Below are 16378 nucleotides of genomic sequence, written 5' to 3' on the forward strand. Positions count from 1 at the left end.
GGTTAAGTGAGTGGGCAAGATGGTGGCAGATGAAGAATAATGAGGGGAAATGTGAAATTATTTTAGAAATAATTGAGGAGCAGAAATTTTTTTAGTGGGAAACAATTAGATGTTGTCAGAGGGCTTTGGATGTCCTTGTTTATGGAATACACAACATTAACATGCAAGTACAGATAAATGGCATGTCGACCTTTATTGCAAGAGAGCACAATGTAACAAATAGGAGCAGGTTAAGACCATTCCCCCCCTTGACCCTGTTCCACCTTTCAACATGATCACGGCTAATCTTGGACTTCAACTCCACTTTGCCACCCACTCTCCATATCCCTTGATTCCCTCAGAGACCAAAAACCTGTCTATCACAGCCTTAAATATATTCAATGATGGTGCATCCTCAACTTTGAGGTAGAGAATTCCAAAGAAGCAGAACCCTTTGAGTGAAGAAATTTCTCCTCATCTGAGTCCTAAATGATCTGTCCCTTATCCTGAAACTGTGCTCCCTGCACCGTGTTCTAGTTTCTCCAGCTAGGGGAAACAACTCAGTATCTACCCTGTCAAGCCCTTCATAATTTTGAATGTTTCAATGAAATCACCTCTGATTCTTTTAAACTCCAGAGAACGTAGAACCAGTTTATTTAGCCTTTCATCATAGGACAACCCTCTCATCTGAGAGACCAGTCTAGTGAACCTTCGCTATACCGCCTCCAATACAAGTATATCCTTCTTTAAATATGGAAACCAAAATTGCACAGTGTATTCTAGGTGGTGTGGCCTCACCAAAGCCCTGTACGATTGTAGCAAGACTTCTTTATTCTTGTACTCTGATCTCTTTGCAATAAAGTTCAATATGCCATTTACTTTCTTAATTGCTTGCTGTTCCTGCATGCTAACTGTTTGAGTTCCTTTGTGAGTACAACCAAGGCGCTCTGAACATCAACATTTACAAGTTTCATAACTTTTAAAAAAAATTCTGCTTTTTGATTCTTATGACAAAAGTGAATAACTTCACACTTCCCCACATTATACTCCACCTTGTCGCTCACTCACTTAACCTGTCTGCCTCTTTGCAGCCTCTTTGTGTCCTCCTCACAGTTAGCATTCCCACCTAGCTTTGTATCGTCAGCAAACTTAGATACATTATTCTCTGTCTCTTAGTTTAAATCATTAATATAGGTTGGAAATAGTGAGGCCCAGCACTTATCTTGTGGCACTCCACTAGTCAGAGCCCGCCGACTTGAAAATGCCCCATTTATCCCTACTCTTTGCTTCCTGTCTGTTAATCAATCCTCTTATCCATGCTAATACATAGACCTCAACCCCATGATCCTTATCTTGTGTATTAACCTTTTTGTGTGGCACCTTATTGAATGCCTTTTGGAAATCTAAATATATAACATCCACTAGTTAACCTTTATCTACCCTACTAGTTACATCCTCAAAAGAAAACTCTTAAATTCGTCAAACAGGATTTCCCTTTCATCTGGCCATGTAAAAACCTATTATAATCATACTGTGCTTTTCTAAGTGTATTGTTTAGACTTCCTTAATAATAGATTTGACTGATGTCTGACTAAAAGAGGGCTGGAGTACAAGAATAGGGAAGTCTTGCTAAAGCTGCACCAGGTTTTGGTAGGACTGGATATGAAGTAGTGTGTACAGTATTGGTCTCTGTACCTAAAGAAGGATGTACGTGCCTTGGAGTGGGTGCAAGAAAGGCTCGCCAGCCTGATCTGTGGAATGAGAGGGTTGTTCTATAGGGATAGATTGGGAAGAATATTCTCTGGAGTTTGGAATAATGAGAAATTATCTCTTTGAAATAATTAAGATTCTGAGAGGGCTTGACAGAGTAGGCATTGAGTGTTTGTTTCCTCAGACTGGGGAATCTATAACAAGGGGGATATATTCTCTTAGAATATGGGGTTAGTCTTTTCAGGCAGAGATGAGAAATTGCTTCATTCAGCGGGTTGTGAATCTTTGGAATTCATTTCCCCAGAGGATTGTGATTGTACAGTCATTGAGTTAACTCAAGACAGAGATCTGTGGATGTTTGGACTCTCAGGGAGTGAAGGAGTCAAGGAATATGGGGTTGCAGCAGGAAAGTGGTCTTGAGGTCAAATGTTAACCATAATCTGAGCAGGAGCAGGCTCGAGGTGCCATATAGGCTACTCCTGTTCCAATTTCTCATTTAATTCAGCTTACCATGCCCTTAGCATCTAGGCCATAATCACTGGAATTCCTTCCCTAAACATCTGGCTTCTCCCTTTAAGGTTCTCCTTAAAGCCTGCATCTTTGACCAAGCTTTTGGTCCTGTGAGTCACCAATTTTCATCTGCATATTGTGAAGCATTTACTACATTAGAGGCATTATATAAATGCTAGCTGTTGCAAGATTGTTAGTAGGAGTGCAGCCATGTTCTACCAAACATGTTATTTTTAACATTTCTCCAGCCATCCTTCCCCAATACTTGTCACATTTGTGAAATAGAATTGCTAGATTTCAAACAGGATATCCAACTGTTTCAGACAGAACCAGCAAGTTATGTACAATAGTTATAAGCACCAAGCCAAAAATCTGAAATACTGTGGATCTTCTGTAAGCAAGGTTCTGTGGGTCATATTGTAGCCAAAATAGTCAAGTCGTGAGAATATTTTCAGGGGTCAGTCTTTTGGAGTATGCACAATGTTGAAGGAGAACTCTAATTCTGCATACTTTATTCTGCAATAAATGTTGGTTATTGTCAATGCAAAATTAACCTTTCTTCAGTGTACAGTGTACCAATTTAGAAACCATGAGAGTGGAATGAAAGTTTTTTAAAAAGTTGAAAAATATAACGATTAAAACTTTGATGGCTATAGTATACAGAAGAAACAGTTAATTTGCTTTTTCTGAGCATAGCATCAATGAATCCAGGCCAGTTTAGGCATACCTACACCAGAAGATGACAATGCTGCCTGGAGCTTATTTCAGTTCAAATATCTTTAATTAAAAGAAGCATATCTGTAATATCTGAAGGGGGAAGGATGGGGAGAAGAGAGTTTTTTGGTATTAAATTTTTCTCTCCCCAACACAAGGAAGTGTTGGATTATTCATTCATGAGTGATTTTTATTTGCATGCAATCTCCAACAGCTGCTAAGAAACCTACCTTTTGAACTTTCATGTAGTGAAAAGATCTGCTTTGGTGTATTTAGCATTGCCTGTGACAAACTGCAGTTGAGCTTTAGTCAAATGGATTAGAACCTGATAAACTTAAGCAGAAAAAATTGACTGTTTATTTTAACTCTAGTGCAATTTTAATGCCCATTTTTATGACTGACTTTTTAATGGAGGCTGCGTCCATGCTTTGGTCCAAGTTTCCCTTAAAGTTTAGCAGAATAACAAATGTGTATTGATTTATGCACAGCTATTATATTTTACATTATGTGCCACTGTTCTGCTATGACCATGTGAAAGATGTAATAGATACAATTGCGTTACTTGCTATATTTGCTCTTATAGCTGTTTCAACAGTGAAAATCGCCACAATAGAACTGCTGAATCATAATCAGTCCCGACTGTCTTATCTACACCGATCTACTCAAGATTGTGATCTAGTGTTGGAAAATGTCAGCCCAGGTTTAACATAGGAACCAATAACACTCTATCATCAATAGCTGCAATTCGTACCTACCTACAAGTGCACCTCCAACTATTTTGGTTGATGGATGGATTAGTAGGTGTAATATACTTACTTTATAGTATATAGATTATAATGATCACCCGCTAGGCATGATGGCATTCTCTGAAATGAGTGCATTCATTTACATTCATGTAATTTGGTCAATACAAATTAAACATATTTAATAATGCTGTCCCTGTCATTCATTAGAAAAACTTTGACAGATATCAGCTGGTAAATGTAATAATTTAGGGGCATATATATTTGTATTGCTACATTTTCTTTGAAGAATAGTCTCCATGTACAGCACTCCTGCCTTTTCATTTTGAATTTCTGTAGCTTCCACTTTTTATTACAGACCCATGGAGAGCAAACAAAAGTCTGCTGTGTTTATACATGGTTTCCCCTATACCAGCACTAAAATATTATTGTGGATCTATGATGCCATCGGTTTCTGCAACCCAAGCTTGTTTATGTTACACAGGTCAGATGATGGAGTGAGGCCCTCACACCTGCAGTTGGTTGCATCCTTGTAATAAAACAGTCTCCATATCTCCTTTCATTTAAAAGTAAATTGTGCTAATTCAAATAAATAAAAATGTTAATTTTGTAAATTAAATTTGGGTATGAGCAGAAAAGACACATGTATACACACCTCTTAATATTGCAAACTTGAACACAACTATCACCATTGTGGCTTTTCCTCCTTAACTGGCTCATGTGCACATGTTGTGGATTCTCACATTTGCCATGGCTGTGCTTGTGTGTACATAATTGGGTTTTCTCCTTATTCCTTGGATGCCTTTTTGTCCAATGACAAAGATGGATTAGGGGAAATCACTGCTTGGAAATGCATGAACACTTCTGGGGGTGGAGAAATCTTTTTACTCTGTACTTGCTGGCTCGTGAAACTGACTTAATATAAAGAAGACATTTTTACAAGCCAACAATACTTGCATAAGATGCATTTGATGTCTGGTTTCCTGCTAAACTTGCAGAGCCAGACATGTCTTGCACCTATGCACTTCCTATTAGTCAAGCACATATGGAGAAGGTTACACTGCAAGGTATAATGCCTTGACGACTGAAAGTGGTTTAAGGTAAATATAAGGGAGGGAGTGTAGCCCACAAGTTGGGAGTATCAGATTGGCAGTGCTGGTTGAATCCAAATATCGGCATTTTTTATTCTTTGATGGGATGCGAGTAATGCTGGCAAGGTCAGCATTTGTTGCCCACCCCCAATTTCCCTTTCAGAGGGTAGTTAAGAGTCAACCACATTGCTGTGGATTTGGAGTCACACATAGGCCAGACCAGGTAAGGAAGGCCGACTTCCGTCCCTAACGGACATTAGGGAGCCAGATGGGTTTATACGACTATTTATGATATTTTCACAGTTGCAATTACTGTGACTAGCTTTCAATTCCAGATCTTCTGACTGAATTTAAATTCCACCGGCTGATGTGGTGGGATTTGAACCTATGCATTAGTCTGGGTCTCTGGATTATTAGCCCAGTGACATTATCATTATGCCACCGCCTCGGGTTACCTTGAGCTATCACTCAAATGTTGTTCATATTAGCCTAGGTGATGCTTACAGAATTCCAAAGTAAAATTATAGAATCTTATAACACAGAAGGAGGCCATGTGGCCTGTTTTGCCTGGACCGGCTCTTTGGAAGAGCTGTCCAACATAGTCCCACACTCCAGCTTTGTCCCATAACCCTGCAAGTTGGCCCTCCAAGTGCATGTCCAGTTGCCTTTTGAAATTTTTTATAAAATCTGCTTCTACCCTTTCAGGTAGTGCATTCCAGATCTTAACAACCCTATCTCTAAACAAAAAAAAACCCTCCTTATTTCCCCTCTTTTGGCAGTTATTTTAAATCTATGACCTCTGGTTAATGACCAAATTGCCAGTTTCCCCCCACTTGCTCTACTAAAGCTCCTCATTTTGAATACCTTAATTAGGTCAAAGCTAAAAGCAAAATACTGCGGATGTTGGAAACCTGAAACAAAAACAAAATGCTGGAAAAACTCAGCAGGCCTAACAGCATCTGTGGAGAGAAAAAGAGAGTTAACATTCCAAGTCTGTATGACACTTCTTCAGAGCTCTGAAAAAGAGACATATGGACTCGAAACGTTAACCCTTCGTTAAGTCTCCCATTCACCTTCTCTGGTCTAAGGGGCACAATCCCAGCTTTTCCAACCTCTCCATATAACTTAAGTTTTTGGCCTTGCATCATCCTAATAAACCTCTCCTGTACCCTGTCCACAACCTTGCCATTTTTCCTAAAGTGTGGTACCCAGAATTGTATACATTCATTGTGTTTGAAGAGCTTTTGAGACATTTTCAAGTTAAGTCAGACCACTATAAAAATGCAAATTTAAACCTTTTTTCTATTTTAGTTGGAATTTACTGCATCTGAAAGTATTTACAGCTTAGGCCATCCAGACTTGGTACTGATTCAGAAGATAAACTGAGAAGACGAATAAACGAGGCAGAATTCACTGTAACCAGTGAACAAATGGCATTTGCTATTCACCCCATTTAATTTCAATGAGAGGTTGTGCTGGAAGTTGCTGTATGTGGAAGATAGATAAATAGTTTTTTTGTTTCCTCTTGGATGTCCATGGAAATTCTTTAATGTGATTGGCTGCTTAGACAGCCTGATGGCCTCATTCCAGCTCCACACTGGCAATTCCCCAGTGAAGAACAATGTAATCAGTTGCAGTACTACACAATGAAAGGACTGAAATTCTCACCAGAGAGATTGCTGGATCCCTCAGTGAGACTTACTTTGCAGTCAGCAGCAAGCACCCTTCACCCTAATTGGAAATTCAAGACCAATAAAATTAATAATGTACAACTGTAATCAGTGGATTTTTTTCTATTACTGGGTGTATTTAGTTATGGTGAAGATGACTCATTTTTATTTTTCTCAATCTAGGTTATAGCCAACAACCATCCTCCCAGCAGCAAGCCCAGTTCCAAGCTTACAATCAGCAAGCATCCCAAGCTCCTGCACCTGGATTCTCCGCCCAGGCCCAGCAATTACCATCACAGCCTGCTCAGCCATACCAAGGGGGCTCCTATGCACCTCAAAATTATACAACGCAACCATCTCAGCCTGCTAACTACACAATGCCACCTGCCTCCCAGCCTGGTATAGGTCCAAATCAACCAGGGGCTTACCAACCAAGGCCAGGTTTCACACCTTCCCCAGGGAGCAATGTGACACCGCCACCATCTGGGTCCAATCCGTACGCACGGAATCGTCCCCCATTCGCTCAAGGGTACACCCAGCCTGGCCCTGGCTATCGGTAAGGCTCTGGGATTGTTGGGAAAGCTGCAAGCCTACTTACAGCTGCTAGGTAATTCCATCCATTCACGGAGAGTCCAAACCTTCTATGATCAAAATCATTTTATAATCTAAAGCAGAGCAAGCCCTTCTAGTAGCTTCTGAATAATGGATTTTGTTCGCTGGGAAAAGAGACCAAATAGATTTGTTTTCTCCTATTTTCTGCTTTCAAACTTATCAGCATCATAGCCTAAAAAAAACTTTTACTGAAACACTACCTAAACATGTGTTAAGTGATTTTGAAACTGTAGACTGCCTTGGCGAAAGAACAAAGAAATTTAACTATAGTTTGGAAGTAGACCATGGATGTGATTCATTTTTATTGTTAAATGGATAATGCTATGTACTGAGTGAGACCCTGATTGAATTGAGATTAGTAGTTAATATGTACAAAAAAGTAGCATTCTCCTAGGAAACTAATAAAGATGTTGAAATGTATCATTGATTTTGTTTCGACTTATTTGTTTCACGGTTATAATTTGCATGCAGTTTAACTTTATTATAAATTTATTTTTTGTTCATTTATCTGGTTTTCGGGGAAAAAAATCAAGAATCAACCTGAGGGTTGGTGTCTTTCCAAATGTTCATACTTTGGTCTTTGGTGAAATGTGATCTTCCCCAATCCCCTGACCATCTTCTTCATTTTAGACGGACCCTCAATTCTCCTTTTTTTCTCTGCAAAGTGAGCAGGTCGTTTCCAAACAAAAAAATGATGTTTTTCATTGCGTCTTTGATACTAGGAACAGTCATTGATCAGATCCAAAAGTTGCTTCAGTCATTATTTTCCTAGTATTCTTCTATTGAATTTTTGTCAAACTTTCTAAAATTCTAAGCTTCGATAGCTTTGAATTGTCTGTGTTACTTCATTCGTCCAAAAATTTTGAAAATCTATTCAAGCCTCTAGCAAAGCATTTGCACTTTTTTGGTATGAGCAATTTAATTTAATTCCATTTAAGGTGGTCCATTTTTTTCCTTTACGTTTGTACGGAGCATGTGATCAGATAACGCTATCTTGGCATAGACGGTACTGTTGGAGCCACGAAGATGCCTGCTGTGCTTACACTGCTACACACACTGTGGCTCAATTCCACTATGGTCCCTGCCAGTAAAATGAAGTCACTGGTTTGTTTCAATCTCTACATGTATGCATTTGCATCTCGTGTAGATAGAAAATAAGTAGAGGACATATGCATTTTCAACATGAACAGTGACTGCAGTTCCAAAATATTAATTGGCTGCGACAATGCTTTGGGGCATCCTGATTTATGAAAGATGCTTTATAAATGCAAGTTCTTTCTTGTATGTATATATGCATGTCCACATATGTTTTTCCACAATATTAAGCAAGGTTACTTTGTAGCTTAAGGTTGCTATTTGAATCTTTTAATCAATCAATAGTAAAATGTTATATCATCTTGTGAAGTTCCAAAAAGGAGTTTAAACGGATCTGAAGTAATTCCGCTTCATAGAATTAAATTGATAAACTTCAAAATCGTGAATTACCTTTTGCTTATGAAGAAATGCCTTTTTCCCCCCACAATTTTCAGTATTGGTCACCCGTGGGATACCTGTTGACCAGGTGATGGTATTGCGAGCTGAAAGGAATTCAGCAACAAGAAAAAAAATGTTTGCTGTGAACAGTAATGGGTGTGGTGAGTAATAGGATGGTTGAAAACGCAAGAGGTAAATTAGGCAATGGGAGTAAAGTGCTGTGAGGACATATTGAGCACTGCAGTCTATATTTTCTCTGCACCTTCCATTACAGTATGTATTCAACAGCCTTAGCAACTCTTTTGCTAAACTTGCAATACCAGCGTCCTTCACACAAGGAAAGATCAAAAAAAGAGCAGAAAAGGAAACAAATGACAATAAGAGATACTGTAACTTACCATGAGCAAAGTCGAGGAGATTCACCAGCAAGTGTATGTTATATATGTTTTATGTAAATGGATGTGTGTGCGGGGATATTAGAGACACTGGGATATATTCAACAACTTGCATTTATTTAGACCCTTTAATATTGTAGAACATCCCAAGGTATTTTACCAGGGTGTTATCCAACAAAATTTGACACCGAGTCACATAAGGAGACATTAGGTCAGGTCACTGTGGACTTGTAAGTTTTAAGAAGGGTCTTGTGAGAGTTTTAGGAGAGAATATCAAAGCTTAGGGCCTATTATATAGACCTAATATCTTTTACTTTTATATTTTTATATGTATTTGCTAAAGTTTGTCTTGTGGCCTGTTGCCAATAATTTACATTAAGATTAAGTTGTGAATATGTTGATGGCCACAGAACAAACAGGTAATAAAGGTTCACATTAAATTTTGTTTTAATTACATCTTTATTCTCAAGAGTATGACAGCATAAATGACTGCTATAGGCAGCCTTGCAAAATTTATCAAAAACTCTGCTCAAGAAAAGCTGCTGACAATCTAAATACTAACTTGCAGCCATGTTTTCAGAACTAAACTCGTTACTAGCAATGTCACATGGGAGAAAAAATTGTATATATTAGTATGCATTACGTAATCTATAATATCCATTTGTGGTAAGAATATGAGGCAATAACTTCCACAAATACGGAATAAATTGCAAGGCCAACAAAGCTAAATGTCTGCGAGCATTTGGTAGCTGAGCACCTCTTGTGTGGGTGGTGATTTGATTGCATATTTCAGTCTAGATGTTTTCAGCAGCTCTGTAAAATGAGCAGAGATTGGCAACTGAATACCTAAGAATGGTGCTCCAGTGTCCTTATCTGAAGAGAGGATATGAGGATTTGATAGTTGAGCATGCCCATTTCTGGATGACTGCTCGCTGAGTTCTTATGTGATTTCTGTATGGACCTGGATCAATGCTTGGGAGATGAGTGTTTCTGCATAAATTTAGTTAGATATATTAGCCCAGCTTCTGTACGTAGGCATGGCCAATGTTTGGCAACGTGTATGCTGGTACAGGCAGGTGCTTCTTTGTCTCTCTACCACTATGAACAGATATTTGTTGGTTGTGCATTTCTGTAGGGGCATGTGAGATTTTGTGTATTATGACATTTCAATCATGCTCAGTTTAGCACTTGTTAGATGAACATCTACATACACACACATTTGGTAGCCAAACATTTTTGTCACCTGCATGGATATATGTGCAATATGGAAGTGTGCAGAATGATAGTGACTAAGCATTTTAATTCAGGTGTACAGACATTTGGCAGAGAAGTATCTCCGCTTGTGCTGACACTGGTGAGTTACTGTCTCCAATTTGTTGCATGGAAATTAGTGTCCTATCTGGGCATGCACAGATATTTGGTGGCTGAGTGCCTTTATATGAACATGTGCAGATAAGGAAGGCTTGTGAAACTTATCAAAAACTGCTCCAGCAAAGCTGCCAACCATCTAAATACTAACTGTAGCCATGTATGTAGAACTAAACTCATATTAGCAATACCCCTCAGAGGAAATTGTGTATATTAGCATTATTTAACTTCCACTATTCACTTGTGGTAAGAATGAGGCAATAAAATCTCCAGAAATAGCAAATAAATTGCAAGAGCAACAAATATAATCGTCCTTAAGTGGACAAGTGTGGATGTTTCTTAGTTGACCATCTCTATGTGGGTACTATTGTTGATGGGTGTTTTTGTAAGACTGTTTGTAAGGGCATTTGTAGATGTATGGTCTGGTATGCTCACCATAACATGGATATTTACATGCACTAACCAAAAAGAAATTGACATTTTACAAATCTTGAATGTGTTAAAATATCTTGGTTGTAAATATTTAGTTTTGTTCAGTACTGAATAAAGTAATGTATGATCAGCTTAACAAGCAGAACCAAGAGGTTTATGTCCATGGGTACCTCACTGCCTTAAGTACATTTTTGAACAAAACCAAAGCATATGAAGTAGTTACACTACACATTATTTTGGGTACAATTTGTAATATTACAGACTGCTAAGGGTACCCAATGAGAGAAGTTTCTCCATTCTGCTGCTGAAGCTCATTTGTTCAGCAAATCTAAATAAAAAACCCTTCTATACTTTGTGAATAGAAGTTACAATTTATGTTCTGTGTTTTTAAATACATTCCTGATAAATAACATTTAAACTATTATATTCAGAACTGAGGGCATAGGGAGCCAGCTTCCCAATATCAAAACCTGTGTTTTCAAAAAAAAATTAGGATGTTTGTTTTGATAAATAAAACAAATTTTATAGGACTTCTTGACCAGGGTCATGTCCAAAGACAAACTTGTTAAAGATTACAAAATCCCAGGCAGTGCTATTATTTATTTACAGCACACTTGATGTGTAGTGAGCATTAATTTATTTTTATATATTTGGATGTTTACATCAATTTTCAAATGGCCACTACTGCAACTTCTGGAAGCAGCACTTTTTCTTTAATAACAAGTCAAGATGACAAAAATAAGTGAGAGCAGGTCAGAAAATTGCTGGATCGCTTTGTTAATATTGCTATTTACTGCCCAGCTTGGTGATCACATTGTTCTAAAGCCATTTAGGTTGTGGAATTAATACAATTATGTGCCTTGGAATGGGTGCAATTCACCCTGTACCACATTATATAAAGATTTCTATATGGCTTCTTAAAAAATAACATTCTGTACATTACATGGTCTATTTGAATCTTACATTGAATATAAGGAACAATATTGATGGAATATTATAATTCAGTTCCTTTGGTTTTTGCTGCTGCTTCTTGGTTTCTTGTATGGTAGTTGTTGGATTCACCATTGTCCAGGTATGGCTATACCGCACTCGTACCAATGGACGTAATTGATATGTGTTCGTCCACCTATTGTGCCAAACATAACCGGCTCCTGGCGAACACTTCGATAAAAACCTAAAAGTTACAAGAAAACAGCTTTACTCATAGTTATATGCTTATACAAGGTATTAAACACTGATTTTCTCCTTGACTCTTGGGTAACAATTTATGCAGTCAGTTAAATGCCAATAGTATCAGAGTAATGCATGCTTTTTGAATGTACGCTTCTTCCCCTTCTACAGACAGTTTGGAGAACATTTTGTTCAAAAACTGATGTTTTTAAATGTCAAATTTAGCACTAACCTGGTGATTCTCAAATCTGACTTCTCTCCCTACTGGGTTACCCAGGTGATGTCAATAATTGGTAATAGCTCCAGTGCAAACACCAAGGAGTATTTGGCTGGCCGACATCGGGAAACCACAGTTAAGACAAACAAGGTGGTTTGCAGTCTAGACTTTTCCTTTAGTCTAGATTGTACTAAATCAGGGTTTCTGCATGACTAGAAACATTTTTTTTCTGGTTCAGAAATGGCTTGTCAAGTTTCCAAATTTAAACTCTAAATCAGATAACTAAATTTCAGATATCCTGTAAACAGCTTTTATAGATTGAACAAAGAGAATAGTGAATGAGAATAAAATGGGGGAAAGCAAAAAAAAACAAGAATCCAAAGATTTCAAAAATATATGTAGCTATGGAAAGATTCTCCTTGTAATCTACCAAAAGTTGAGTCATGTCAAAGCTCCTTTTTGTGAACATTATTCAAACAGCATTTAGACTGGTTCATTCCTAAGACCAGCAAACTAGAACCTGTAGCATCTTGCAGAACAAATCTAGCTTTAAGGGGGAGTACACAACTCATTTCAATCTGACTTTAATATAACCCAGCAAAGAACAGTGAAATGCTTTCATCTCTGCTAGGTAATCTATATATTGCATAAGGTAGGATTAACAGAGAACAAAATCAGGTGACTATAGTTGAGATTTAACTTACCTTGTCTGATTGGCAATTGTTCAGAGAGGAGATGTTCTCCTGTTCTGCCATCCAGGAATGAGTCCACAAACTGACAGTGATCCTCCCCATGCCCAGATAAATCTCCTATGTTGTAGAAAATTCCTATTTTTTTTTAAAAGGATAAAGAATAGGTTTAGTAACAATGCTAAATCATCTTAAGATTTTCCCATGCCTTGATTCTCATAATTCCAGGTGATTTTTGTTTCAGTAAATTACATGTTGTGTGTCTGTATGGTAATCTATTAGTCAAGGATCAGAATTGAATGACAATTTCTGGTGAAAATCACAGTAAATTGCATGCTAACAGAAGTTGGACATTGGGTTCACAATTTACAAGATGGTTACTGGGAAATCAAATTGCTATGAATTTCATTCAAGCAAATGGTATAAATATATTCAGAGTTTAACCTTCATCATGAATTTAAACTATTAAATAATGTGACCTAATCAGTCTTTGAATGTGGAAAGAGAAATGAACTCCATAAACGTTAAGGTCTCCACTGCTGTGGGCCCACATTACACATCTCAGTCATTATGTTCAACTACTCAGCTGGATGATGGAACTAGAATAATTCTTGAACTGATTACAGTTGGGTTGGGGGAACTGAATTGAGATGAACATGCCAATAAGGTTAATGGAAACAGAATGAATGCTCCAGATTTTTTTGTTTCCATGAACTTATGCTGAAATTACCAGCAGGAGGAATTTAATTGCCATGGTTGTTACCTCTGGGTGTATAGCATTGCATGTGGCATTCCAGCCCTACACATCGCAAAGGCTTTTTCAAGCAAATATCCAGAGAGAAATGTGACATGTCATAGTTTTTAACTACTTGTTTGAGAACAACCTTCCATAACAAGTAGCCTGATAACAACAATCTGAAAATAGATGCCACTCTAGTGGTTGTTAAGTCATTTACAGGACCAATCCTTAACAGGTGGAATCAATGGACATTTGGGTATTTCCATAGGTTTGTGAGCGGTAACCCTATTTAGTACTGGCACTATCTAGTAAATGTAAGATGTGAATATTACCCATCATCTGTGTACCTCCAACATGGCCTCCCACCTTTCTACTACACAGCACTGAGAGCATTGAAATTACCAAAAATAATGGCAACAATATGATTCAGAAGATCCAAATGCCACTGTTAAAATTAAGTGTCCAATATCCTTGCTGCACCTTTTCTCTCGCACTCACAGGTATGAATCGTCAGTAAGATTCATTATTTCAGAAGCAAGAGGTCAGGTTTGAGATGCTATGGTTCAATATTCTCACGACATTTACCCCAGGATAGTCTTAGATACAGAAAATATTACTCTGAATTTGTCCTCTACAAAACCTGTTCATTTTCTAGAGTCAGAGGGAGTGCTGAATGATTTCTATAGATTCTGAAATATAGTTGTAACAAGTAGTGTCAGGAATAGCAAATTTAAATTACTGTAAAGAGAAGTTTCTGTTTTTACAAAGCCTTTGCCATGCGGTTAATGTTCTATGAAGATGACGTATTCCAGGCACTCCTACTCTGGAGATGGAATAATGTTAATTTCACAAGTATCAACTGAGATGAGCTGACTAAATTTGATGCTGAAGGCATCAAAAATCTCAAACGCTGTCAATCTAAATTAGGTTTCTCTGCACTCGCTTTAGCAGTGGTGCTGTAAGTTGTTGCAAAACCATTTTTGATGTGAATCTATAACCGAATCATGAACCTCTAGGCCTAGAAATTCAGTGCCATCCATTTTTGGATGTCATACCTGTAGAGTGCTAACAACTCTCAACACTCAAATGTGGTTGTCCAAGGAGCTTGAGATTTTGTGACTTGCACCTTACTATCACGTAGATGGCGCAGGCAGTAGGGGCTCGTGTGATGATTTTCAGGTAAGCAATTGGGTGAGATCAGAGGTCTGGAAAAGGAATGACTGGGCCTTCGAGCGTAACCCGAGGGCTGTCGCTGGTCTGGGAAGAAGATTGTAGGGATCTGAAGGTCAGAGTTAGGAATAAGGTTGGAGATCTCACGACCGGAAGCAGTGGTGATTATGGTAAATATTTCCCTTAAATTCCATGAAATTTAGCATTGGATTTTCCATACCCAATCAGCACTGGTGCTGACATATGCAAACCGAAGTTGCAAGAGGAAGCAGAAGTAGGTTTTAAGATTCTTATTTTCATATGTTAATATGGCCTGATGTTTCCTTCAGATGTGGGTAAAGGACATCTCTTGTTTGAGCTTTATCAAAATGACATCTGGCATAGCCTGCAGCAGAATTGTGCATGTGCTGGATACCATCTTAAACAGTTTACCATAGCACTGGGAAATTGGGTGCTATTGAGCTCTGTCTCTATCCATTCACATAAACCTCATTTTTATTCTCTTGGCCCCTTCTGGGACCTTCTCTCATCATCTCTCCTTCCTGGCATCCAGTTATGCTCCCATTCATTTTTGTGCGCTTTGCCCTGACCTGACCCTCTCAATCTCTACCCAAACCTACCACTTCTCTGCCTTGTCTACTTTCCCACTACTTTTCCAGGCTTCAATGCCCCTTTGGTAAACTCACCGACTTCCTTCTGTGCCTCTATTGTATGGTTCTTAGTATCGTATAGTAGTTGTGTTACTGAGCCATTAATTCCAAGGCCTGGAGCAATAATCCAACAAATTGAGTTCAAATCCTACTGATAGTTTGAGAATTTGAATTTTATTTTTAAAAATCTGTTAAATTAAAGCTGGGGGATTGTCCTTAAAAACCTAACCCGGTCACTAATATCATGTCATCAGGTCAAACACGGAAGAAGGAAACCTCTTACTTGATGCCACCATACGGCCCACCCCCAGCTGCTGAATCAGTACTCCTCCATGCTGAACATCACTTTGAAGAAGCACCGAGGATAACAAGGGAACAGAGTAGGAGACTTCTATGTCCACTTGGTATTACCACAACTGACTGGGCTTTGAAAGACATAGCTGCCAAACTGAACTTGCACAAGGTAGTGAGAGAGTCAAAATGAGGGGAAAAAACGATTTGGGCTCATACTCATGCATCTGCAACAGGTAGATTACTCTGCCCATGACACTGGTAGGAGTGACCACCACACAATCCTTGTGGAGATGAAGTCCCATCTTCACAATGTTGTGTGGCATTTCCACTGCTGAATGAGATTTAGGACAGGTAGCAGTTCACAAATGCACATCCATGAGGCACTGTGGATGATCAGCAGTGGCAGAATTGTATTCCACCACAATCTCTAACATCATGGCCCAACATGGTTCATGCTATTATTCCCATTAATCTTGTGAACCAATGCTATTTCATTGAGTAGAAGACAACATGCCAGCAGCAGCACCAGGTCTATCTAAAAAAGTGAGATGCCAACCTGGTGAAGTTACAACACAAGACTACATGCCTGCTAAACAGTGGAAGCAGTATTCTATAAATATAGTGAAGTGATCCTACAACCAATGGATCAGATCAAAACACTGCAATCCAGTTGTGAATGGTGGTGGACAAATAAACAACTAATCAGAGGAGGAAGCTCCACAAACATTCCCATCCTCAATAATGGGAAGCCC

General features: G+C 38.5%; 2 protein-coding genes across 24 annotated transcripts in view; one reads left to right on the forward strand and one right to left on the reverse strand.

The window, feature by feature from the left end:
* Nucleotides 1-7449, forward strand: part of tfg (trafficking from ER to golgi regulator) — a 154922-nt gene extending 147473 nt beyond the window's left edge. For both annotated transcript variants that reach the window (XM_041211526.1, XM_041211528.1), the window contains one exon: nt 6601-7449. In XM_041211526.1, the coding sequence (XP_041067460.1) occupies nt 6601-6977 (377 nt within the window). In that variant the 3' untranslated portion in view covers nt 6978-7449. The remainder of the gene's footprint in view (nt 1-6600) is intronic.
* Nucleotides 7450-9337: 1888 nt separating this feature from the next.
* Nucleotides 9338-16378, reverse strand: part of LOC121290577 (target of Nesh-SH3-like) — a 290979-nt gene continuing 283938 nt past the window's right edge. For all 22 annotated transcript variants that reach the window (XM_041211152.1, XM_041211169.1, XM_041211161.1 and 19 more), the window contains 2 exons: nt 12789-12911; nt 9338-11871 (listed from right to left, as the gene is read on the reverse strand). In XM_041211152.1, the coding sequence (XP_041067086.1) occupies nt 11756-11871; nt 12789-12911 (239 nt within the window). In that variant the 3' untranslated portion in view covers nt 9338-11755. The remainder of the gene's footprint in view (nt 11872-12788; nt 12912-16378) is intronic.

The sequence above is a fragment of the Carcharodon carcharias genome, chromosome 18, assembly GCF_017639515.1.
Source record: "Carcharodon carcharias isolate sCarCar2 chromosome 18, sCarCar2.pri, whole genome shotgun sequence".
In the NCBI taxonomy this organism is placed as follows: Eukaryota; Metazoa; Chordata; class Chondrichthyes; order Lamniformes; family Lamnidae; genus Carcharodon; species Carcharodon carcharias.